Source organism: Phalaenopsis equestris, unplaced genomic scaffold (genome assembly GCF_001263595.1).
Source record: "Phalaenopsis equestris unplaced genomic scaffold, ASM126359v1 Scaffold000002, whole genome shotgun sequence".
NCBI lineage: Eukaryota > Viridiplantae > Streptophyta > Magnoliopsida > Asparagales > Orchidaceae > Phalaenopsis > Phalaenopsis equestris.
The window spans coordinates 844,743-855,928 of NW_018164444.1; the positions used below are offsets into that span (position 1 = coordinate 844,743).

General features: G+C 33.9%; 1 protein-coding gene across 1 annotated transcript in view; it reads left to right on the plus strand.

The window, feature by feature from the left end:
- The first annotated feature begins 5,244 nt into the window (after window positions 1-5,244).
- The window catches only part of LOC110030909, an 85,526-nt gene continuing 79,584 nt past the window's right edge, over window positions 5,245-11,186 (plus strand). Inside the window, exons 1-4 of the mRNA XM_020733895.1 lie at window positions 5,245-5,502; window positions 5,771-5,820; window positions 5,958-6,617; window positions 7,863-7,931. Coding sequence (XP_020589554.1) covers window positions 5,806-5,820; window positions 5,958-6,617; window positions 7,863-7,931 — 744 coding nt within the window. The 5' untranslated portion in view covers window positions 5,245-5,502; window positions 5,771-5,805. The remainder of the gene's footprint in view (window positions 5,503-5,770; window positions 5,821-5,957; window positions 6,618-7,862; window positions 7,932-11,186) is intronic.

The following is an 11,186-nucleotide window of genomic DNA, read 5'->3' on the forward strand; positions in this document are numbered from 1 at the left end:
CTAAATTTGAAACTCAAAGCATTCCTTTACCTTATAAATATTTCATAGCTTTACATCATTGCGCCTCAATCTTTTCTTCTCAAATGAATTTCTAAGATTCTTAATATTTCAAAATATAGTTTTCTTTACTTTAAAAAGTTAACTATAGTCTTATTCTCTTATACTAAATATCTTAATCTACAAAATTAATTATCCTTACAAAAATATTCCATTAAATCTACGATAATATTTAAATATCTACAAAATATAGTTATCTGAATTAAATTCACTGTAAAAAATCATATTAATAATTTTTTAAAATATTAAAATTGATAACATCTAATAGTTAATCTTTTTCTTCCCTCCCCCAAACTTAAATTTTTCAATATGGAATGATAAAAGTGGAAAGAAAATTCTAAATATAAATCATTCCTCAATACTTTAAGCATTTTCATCATTCGGAAATTTTTGCAGTTCCTTCTCAAAATTTTAACTTCAACTGATCTGTAACATTAGGAGTTTTCTATACATATAAATCATTAGAGAATTTGCTGGGTAATGAAATTTTGAAATAAGTACAAAACTAAATATTATACAAACACAATATTTCGCTAACACATCCATAATACTAAACAAAAAATAATTACAAAGATATTAAAATACAAATAAAAATCACATCACATTACAATTTTACATAGTATTAATCAACATCTATTATAACTACACATGCAAATTTCAACTACCACACTAAACATTTATAACAATAATTAAAAATTATCCAATTGCAACATAAAAATAAAAATGAAAGTACAAACACACAAACATCTATCTCTGTTACAAAATTACAGAAATAAAAGTACATCAATTACTATCATATATCAAAGTCCTATATTATATCCTCATCTCCTTAGTTAGTAGGTGGATTGGACTGATACTGAGTATAATGGGGGCATTCAGGAAAAGTAACATCAGGCTCACCTCTGTAGTTTCGGGCCGGAAACAGAAATAAAAGTACATCAATTACTATCATATATCAAAGTCCTATACTATATCCTCATCTCCTTAGTCAGTAGGTGGATTGGACTGATACTGAGTATAATGGGGGCATTCAGGAAAAGTAACATCAGGCTCACCTCTGTAGTTTCGGGCCTGAACTTCATAGTAAGCTATCTCAAATTCAGAATGCCTCTGTAGGTACTCACTATCATAATCATGTCTACGTTATAATCCCCCAATTCTTTCATTTAATTGCTCTATACTCTTCCGCTGCAAGGTTAACTTATTCATTAAATCATTCAGGGTAGGGGAGCTAGAGGAAGGAATGTCATAACTAGTAGAGGGGATATCTACACTAATAGAAGGTTCTTGACTCCTACTCCCAGATCTCCATTTTTCATGGGATTCATATGTCTTCAAATTAGCTTTACTAATGGGTTTCATAGGGTAAACCCATTCTTCATCATCTCCGGCTTCAACTCCAGAAAGTTGGCGAAGTACATAAATGAGGCCAGGATGTCCCAGACCTCCACTTGATTCACTCTTTGTCGTGGTCAATATATTCTTATAAATAATTCTCCCCACATTTATAGTATGATTATTCTGAATACAGAAATTCAGAATAGCTCTATCTCTTGTTTCCTCACTATGGTGATAGGTAGGAAACAGAGTAGAGGAAATAAAATAATGTCACGCTTTAGATGTGACATTCAACATGGAAGCAGAAAAATTTACCCTTTCTCGTTGCTTTACTTCCATGCCCCTTTCCCATTAGTGAAAAAGTTGATGAAATCGTTCAATGGGCCTTCCATTGTACTGAAGGTTTCATAATTGCAACTATAGGAGTCTGGGACTTCATAAAATGAGTTAATGCGGGCGACACTAAAATTAACAGAAAACCCCTTACTCGAACGGTTCTGTCCTCAAAATAGAACGCATTTGCATAAAATTCTTTCACAACATTCACAACAGCCTTATTGGTGGTATAACAGAAGTTTTCCCACATCCGTTCGGTAATAACTCGTTCAACTTCTCCTCCCGAACTCTCAAAAACACGATCTTATATACATTTCTTCCCTTCAAATACTGAAGTTAATCTCGACTGAGCCTTCACATTGACAAAGCGACACTCGTGAAACTCTAGTCGCCTCTTTTGTTGCGGAGCCATGTCAATCTATTCAAAATTATAAAAAATTCCAAAATACACTTCAAATACTCAAATAATGGCTTCCAAGAGTGACTCTAAGAGTTCAAATCTAAATTCCATGAATTTCTTCCAAATATTTTCTCCACATTCTCATTTTTTTTGGATCTTCTCAATGTGAAAGAAATTCAAGGTGAAAATCAAATATTTTTAGGTTGGAGTGAATCTCTTACCGAGGGATGATAAAATCTGCTGTCTAAATGAAATTACTTCAAATATGTAAATCATGGCTTCCAATAGTAATTCTAAGAGTTCAACAATAAAATCCATGAATTTCTTCCCAATTTTTTTGGATCTCCTCAATGTGGAAGAATTTCATGGTGGAAATCAAATATTTTTAGCTTGGAGTGAAGCTCTTACCTAAAGATGATCAAATCTGGTGTCAAAAAGCCTTAAAATTGCCTCCCAATCCAAGATCTTTTGAGCCCTAAGTCGAAAATGACGTTTTTAGGAGGAAGGGGATGATGAATAGTGGCGGTTGACTGGCGAAAATCGCAGTTAAAAGTCTTTTCTCGGGATCTCGCCGTCGGCGAGGTTTTCAGCTCCGTCAGCGAGATCTATTGAATTAAATAGCCTAAGTCTCGGGAAAAATCCACCGTTAACGGCGTTGATGGCGCCGTCGACGAGATTTTAAAAATTGGTTCAATTTCCAGATTTTAAAAATTGGTTCAATTGCCAAATAGGAACATACCTATTATTTACCCTTTGGTCCAGACATAAAGAACATTGACTAATCCTATGCTTGGTTACTGAATCTGCGGCTAGGCTGAGGGGATACCGGCTCTCACTTTGGAGCTCCTACGTTCCCCTCGTCTGAGGGCTAACATATACATTTCAACACCCAAACGATAAGACTGAATTGAGGATTTTAGTTTGTCACTCTAAAATTTTCAATTCTACGTCCAATAATTTTATTTCCCTATTTATTTGCACCCAACTTTCAAGGACTTTGACCTCCCTAAATCTTAGATGTAATCTTCTCTTTAGTTGTAAAACTCAACATATTTTAACAAATCAATTAGCCAAATTGAAGGTAAATTAAGATCGAAGTGAAAAGATCATCACAACTTCTTTAACATTCTCATGGCTCAACCAATTCAAATCACCATTTCACAAGATCTCAAGACAAGGAGAAAGATAGAAAAAACTACACAGAACTCATTAAGAAAATACGACAAAACTTAGAACTTATATATAAAAGCAAAGTCATACAACTTCAATAAGTAAATATCACTTATCTCTAATTCCTCCACAAGCAAACTTCTCGAAGTTCCTCTGAATCTCTTCCTTTTCTTTACAGCACATAGAATTTTTCTTCGAAGCGGCAAGGAGGAAGAAATCTCTCACTTTCCCTCCACTCTTACAATCTCTCGAAGAATTCCTCACAATACTAACCCTAAATTAAACTCTCTACGCTCTACAAACAACAAAAACTTAGCGGACACCACCACGGGGCTCCTCTTTTTTTGGCCCAAATGTTTCTCTTAAAGTTGTAGAAGAGTTTTCCAAGAGTTCCCTGAGCGTCCCTTAAAAAATCGTCCACATTCAATGCACTTGTTAAGAGAATCCACCGTTCTCGCCCTCGACGGCCTTCTAGAATATTTGATTCTGGACTCTCTTGAAAAACCCGCCGTCGGCACCGTTGGGCTCGCCGTCGGCGCCCTAGTTCAAATCTTCATATTTTGGTCATTTTTGCTTCAAATTCGCTCTTTTTTTGCATCTTTTTGCTCTAATGACCATAATTCAACATACCTGCAACAAAACATAAAAAATACCCTTATTTAAGGTGCAATATCATCAATATTAGTACGAAATAGGTATGAAAATCTCAACATACTTTTCTTTGGTTATATATGAAAATTATGTTAGCACAAATCTTGAGGAAATCTGGCTGTTCGTGAAGACACAATAATTACGGGCAGAAGGATCGACTGATCAGTTATTATTCACCCAAACCAAGACAAAGAAAAATGTTTGAGTGAATCCCGGGCCTATCAACCACTTCATTCTTTGGCTCCTTTTCCCCAAAAAATCGTAATATCATCAATCTAATCGATCAGTTTGCCCAAAGAACAAACCGATAGAGAGAGTCCTCTCGGTTTGAGTGAATCCCGGGCCTATCAACCACTTCATTTTTTGGCTCCTTTTCCCAAAAAAATCGTAATATCATCAATCTGATCGATCAGTTTGCCCAATGAACAAACCGATCGAGAGAGCCCTCTCGCCTGCACTAAAAGAATTATGCTAATTAGCATTATGTCCGACGCTAATCCACAAAAAAAATCAAACTTTAAGTAAGATTAGCATCATAATTCTTTTTTCTCGTTAAAACGGGGGTCGAAAAACGTATTAGCATCGCATGTTAGACACAAATCTTGGTGTCAGATTTAACGTCCATAAATACCATCGTTAACATATTCCTTCTGATCAATAACTGATGCAAACGTATCGGGGCATTTTGTTCGAATATGACCAACACAAAATTGAGTCGACCTATGTAAAGTTGAGTGCATGGTAGAAGTTTTGAAGCATACTATTTGTTGTTTTTGTTGTTACGTTGGATGGATTGAGTTTTGAGCATATGTTGATGATCATTTCTCTTTCAGATTATGTGGGAGAGATGTTGTTTTGGAATGAAAATGAATCTTGGTTCTCCTTCTTACTTTGTTGTCTAATATATTTTGTTGTTGTTTAGTTCCAACATGCATTTATACTGATTGAATCATTTTCGGTGTCAAATCATTGGAGTTTATTAAACTTTTGTGGTGCTTCTGGTGAATCAAATTCAATTATAGATTAATGTAGTGGAAGAATGAAGTGTGATTGAACTTTTATTGTTTTGTGTTTGTTGTGCTATATTTTTAGCTTATTTTAATTCATTTTGTTTAAGAGTTACTGTTAATTTTATATATTTTGATGAATTATTTCAGTTGTTTGTCTTTTGATTTGTTTATTCCTTACAATAACTTTTTTCATTAATAAAGTTGGTGTGTGATCCACATTTTTCAATAAAAAAAAAATTAGTTTCATTTTTTTTTGAAAGAAACTTGAAATGGCAGAAGAAACCGAGCTCTTTATCCCCCATAATTTGGTAAACTTGTCCGGTTTGAGCACTGTGAACGTCCCCTTTTCCCGCTCATCCCTTGTTTGAACTGGGGGAGATGGGGCGTCCCGTAAGAGAAAAGCTTCACTGGTCTGCTCGCTTCCCCTTGGCTCTGTTCCCCGTAAAACCCTAGCATTCAAAATCCAACCAAAGTTCTGCGCTCAAAGTCGTCGGAGAAGACGATTTCCCCTCCCTAAGAAGACGGTCTCTGTTCCTGAATGTAGGCTTTCTCGAACTTTCATTCGGAACCGCTGAGTCCCATTAATTTTTGTCTTATGTTTTCTTAGAATTGTTTCTGTTTGTTTGAGGTGACCATGGCTTGCGAAACTGTGTTTCGCACTTTCCTCCTTCCTTCCGAGTTGTCACAGGGAATATCAGACTAGTGTTATGGATCTACATTGTCGGATTATTGTTATTTATCATTTTTCTATCTCTTTATCCACCCTAGATATTTCAAGTGTTTTGGTTTTATGCTTGTTGGCGTGCAGATAACGGTAAATACCGTCTGGCTTTCGCGTTGTTTATGTCTGAGGATTACGTAAGCGCGGTCACTTGCTTAGCTTATTTTCTTCAGTAGCTTAACTACATTGCATCGAATGACTTAGTTTATTGAGATTTGATATCCTTCGTATATTACTCAGCGGGCGCTTTTCATTGGTTTTGAATGGTTGCTAGATGACGGCTTTCATGGATGAAGGGATCACAGCTGTTGCGAACGGCAGTGTGATGGCAGCTTTTGCTAACGGCACGGTGATGGCTTCGTCGGTGAAAGTAACTTCTAGTTCTGTTGGGGCAGCAAGTGGAACGAGGCGAAGTGCCAGACGTTTAGGAAAGGAGAGGCCATACTACGGTAACAGGAGAGAGCTAGCTGAAGAGATGGTGGAACTTCCCAAGAAACGGAAGATATGCCAAGGAAGGCAGGTGTTTAAGACTTCGATTACTACATTGAAATCAAACTTAGCGTTGGATGGTTTGAGTTCTTATGGGAGAAGAGAACCGGAAGAAGAGGAGACGGTGGCTTCCATGAAAAGCATGATTTCTAGAGGGAAAAAGGTGTCTCAGACTTCGAATGATCTTTTGGAGTCGAAAGTGGGATCTGATTCCGTGGAATTTAAACATGCTAGCGTAGTAAATGGGGCTGAAACAAGAGCGAAAGTTTGTTTGTTGTCAAATCAGTGGAAGGACAAGAACGGCATATCTTCGGAAACAGAGCTCAATACAAGTGACGAATGTGGGGATTCAGAGAAGGCATTCAATGGTTCAAACAAAAGCGCATATATGAGGGTGAAAGAAACCCTAAGAACCTTCAACACCAACTATCTTCAATTTGTTCAGGTATACTATTTTCCTTTTATGCTAATAATGCCGAACTTATGTTAGTGAAGCTTGAAGAGTTTGATTGACCCAAGGGCTCATTTACTTGAAGTTAAAATTATGTTTAGAAAAATGGTGAAGTAAGTTGATCCCATCAGTTGGTTGGATACTGTTTGAAATCGAGGTAGGCTTTAAAATTTACAAACATTTTTGAAAATTTTCGTAGTTAAGTTTTCATTTTCCCATTAGAAATGAGTAAAAATGGAATCATCATTTCAATTAATGTTCTCTCTACAAGCGAAGAAATGAGCCGAAAGAAATCAATTTTCACCATCCTTTTTCCGTCAATGACTGTATTTCTTTATTTTAAGTTTCCTAAGCAAGTTCTACTGATCCCAATTTATTTTCTTACATTTCCCAGTAATTCTTGCTATGAAATCTCAACCTTCTGTCCAAGTTCTTTTATCTCCGTACTGTTCTACCTTTCCATGTTCTGTTGCTCAAAAGTTTCTTAATAGACATACATTCTTGCGCATGTGTGCTTCCCTTTAATCATTCTTTCAGCCTTAATCATCCCAGTAAATTGTTCTCATTTTTTTTGAATTTAACATATTTTATTAAATTCCCTTTTCTTTTTAGCACCTAAAAAATATGCATCATAACTAAATGTTGTCATTATTTATAATTATTTTGAAATTTATTCCTACGCCACTGTGGATTGTTGGTTTATAGGATTTTGTTGATATTCCACATTTATCCATTCTACAAGAGTCTCCTGCAACGAATAGTGCTTTGTTTGTGCTCATTTCGTTAATGGATTTAGCCTAAATTTTGTGTTAAAGTTCCATTTTTAAGATAACCAACAAGCAGTATCTGAGCTGTTCCCAGACGTGGAATTGTTGCTTCTATACCATCTGCACATTTATTCCGTAGCTTCAGGATTTTAGGCGACAAAATTCCAGAGCTGCTTTTCAACTATTCTTGTAATATAACGCATTCCTCTCGTGACAAACAAATTAACATTACCAATGAAGTCTAGAACCATTGTTATCCGATTCTTCATGTGCACTGTTCGCTTTTATTTAATCATAGTGTACTTTTTATTAAGCTATGTATTATTATTATTATTTTTTTCGCTTTTATTTAATCATAGTGTACTTTTTATTAAACTATGTATTATTATTATTATTATTATTATTTTTGATTTATTCATGTGCTAATCTTAAAATAGCTTGCGTGATCAGTAATTTTTTAACGGTTTTACAGGAGGAAGAGCTAAGGGTTAAAAGCTTGGAGGCCCAGAATTTGAAAATTTCTAAGGAGTCAAAATCTAAGGTGTGTTTTCTAAGTATTAGCTTTATTGAATGCTAGGAATTTGGTTTCATCCAAGTTTATTATTTGGTTACATTTTGGTTGAAAAGTATGAAGCATATTTTGCATAAAAGAGGAGTTCGTAAAAAAAATGGGAATTCATATGCGCACTATATAAGTTTTCTATAATTAAAATGTAACACCTGAGAATATTTTCCTATATAATACTTCAGTGTTATAATTAAATCTAAACATTTCATGAATAAATATATTTCACTTTATAAAAAGTAATCTTAGGGCAATTTTTTGTGCTGTTAAAGATTTTAATTTTATATTAATAAATATCAAAGTTTGGATATTAATAGTTAAATACATAAGAATTGTGTCAAATATAAATAAATTTCCAAAAGAAAATTTGATTCTTTTAACTCGTTGTGAAGGGCAGTAAATTGAAAAGGGCGGTAAATTGACATCATTAATTCTTTCGCCTAAAAAACGTGGAACAAGAAATCCATCCCTGGTCTATGCGAGAGGGACCTGTTTTATTTTGATTCAATGGTTTTCTCAATCCAAGGGTAGCCAATCATGACAATTCGCATGTCCAGACCACCTTCCCGTTGTCGATGTAGGACGTAGCACGAGCTAATGTGATTAGGGTTGTAATTGAGTATAGTCAAGCTAAGTATGTTTTAGACTGAACTTAGTTTGGCTATATTAGATGTTTTTATGTTCGGACCGAGCTTAAGCCAAGCTTGGTTTGATTAAAATTTTTAAAATTTGTATTTGACTTGTAACTGTTTCATTAATATTAACTGAATCAAAACCTCAACGAGTTAATTAACAAGTTAAAATTTGAATTAGTATTTGATTTTTCATATAAAATTATTAACTAATAATTTTGGAAATACAAATAAATAAGTGATAGATTAAATTTTGAATTAGTATATAACTAATTTACACAAATTAAATAAGATAATAATAAATTGCATATAGAATTTTATGAAATAAAAAATACAATAAATTTTAACAAATTATTTTATTGAAATTAAAAAAAGGAATTGTATTAAATTATTATATAATGATATTAAATTATAATATATTAATGTTATTTATGCAATTAATTAACTTCTAGCTAATTAATATTATTTAATTATATAACTTAAATGATATAAGTTATCGTCGAATCTATTATATAGCAGTTAATGAATTGCATGTTAAATAATAAATGAGTTTATTTGTGAATGTAAATAAACGATTGAAATTATTTTTGAATTTTATTTTTTTATCCTTTAAGCTTTTAAAATTTATTCAATTTTTTTAACTAATTTAAATAGATTTAACATAATGTTAATTGAACTGCTTTCGAGTTGCTCATTGAATGCATTGATTCCTTTGCAGACCTAGATTATTGAGCTGATTAAATATGCTTATACTATCCATTTTATTATTCTACTTATTACAATAAAGTGGGTGACAAATTCCATCTCTTAAATATACCCAAAATAACTCCTAACTTGTTATTCCAATGTATACAAATACAATAAAATCAATATAATCAATTTAAGCAGAAGTAATTTAAAATATTTAATTTAAATACATTTACAGGGCATCGAAACACACCAATTTTTTTAATAAAAAAATCAATTTTATCTGATACGTAATCTGAAAAATTTCTACTTTATATAACAAATTATTACTCACACAATATAACATGAGGTATAAATCTAACTCGACGATTATATCATGTTCATAGAGCTCATGTGCAATCCATCATTATTGCTATTGAGCCATATTTAGGACCTTCAATTATTATTTTGAATTATTTCGCCCCACTTACGTAGGCATCATAAATAAATCTTTTCCAACCTGCCCCCCATGACATGACATTTTTTAAGTTTCATATCTTCATCATTAAATGTTTATTAAACATATAAATAGTTTTTAAAACATATTGAATAACTAGATATGTAAAAAAAAGATACAAGATGCCTTAATTTAGCATCACAACTAGCAAATAAAACTTTCATGTAATCAATATTAATTAAGATACAAGATGCCTTAATTTAGCATCACAACTAGCATATAAAACTTTCATATAATCAATATTAATTAACTTGCTTGCTTGTTTTATTAAAGTTTTCACTTGGTTAATGGTTGTGAATATTAGGCTATAGAAATGAATTTCAAAATATGAAGAAATTAAATTACATTGCAATCATTAACAGTGTAAATATGAAGAAATTAAATTACATTGCAATCATTAAAAGTGGGAATGTCCGTTTTGAGTGGCTTACCATAAGTTGAGGCAATAGAGTATAACACTTTTTGAGTAAAATATTGAAATTTCAAACTAAAGAGGCGAATCTAAACCATAATGATTGGTGGTTCCGTCTGTGGGTCAAAATCCACGGTCTATTTCAGAATTTTCATTGTTCTGTGATCAATCCAGATTATTCTTCTAGCAAATAATCTTCTAACAGATTATTCTTCATTATTTAGTTCTATAAGAATGTGTCTCTATCTAATAGTCCAATTTTTCACTCCCCAAAAAGGTGCATAAGCTCAAATTTCTTACGAATCAGCTCTATTTTGGGTCGGCCATACAAAAATTTTCTGACCAAGTTCAGTCGGCACGAGGAAGCAAGTTGAATACCTTCAGCTTCTGTAAAAAAGATGACAAACTTCCCATTCTTCCTATCAGGTTTCTTGATGTAATCCGCTCACTCAAACGAAGGAGAGAAAGGGTCGGCCATACAAAAATTTTCTGACCAAGTTCAGTCGGCACGAGGAAGCAAGTTGAATACCTTCAGCTTCTGTAAAAAAGATGACAAACTTCCCATTCTTCCTATCAGGTTTCTTGATGTCATCCGCTCACTCAAACGAAGGAGAGAAAAAACACGATTTAGGTGTTTCTGAGGCGTGGACACCCACAAATGCAACAACATAAGATCTGTCCGAAGCCATCTCCAATAGATGGAGGTGCGGCGTAGTAGAGCAGAGAGCAAATTGGAAGGAGCAGAAACCCGAAACAGGGAGCCGCGAAGCTCTTGCAATCTCAACTCGAGGGATAAATTGGAAGGAGCAGAAACCCGAAAGAGGGAACAAGAGCAGAAATGAAGCCCCTGCGATCTCAGAGCAAATTGGAAGGAGTGGAATCCTGAAACGAGCTGGAGCGACGAATCCCCTGCTATTTCAGCTCGAGCCCGAGGACGAGAGGCGACGACTGGAAGGCGAGGGATGAAGCCCGACGCATGAGCACAGTCGGCTCGACAGACGAAG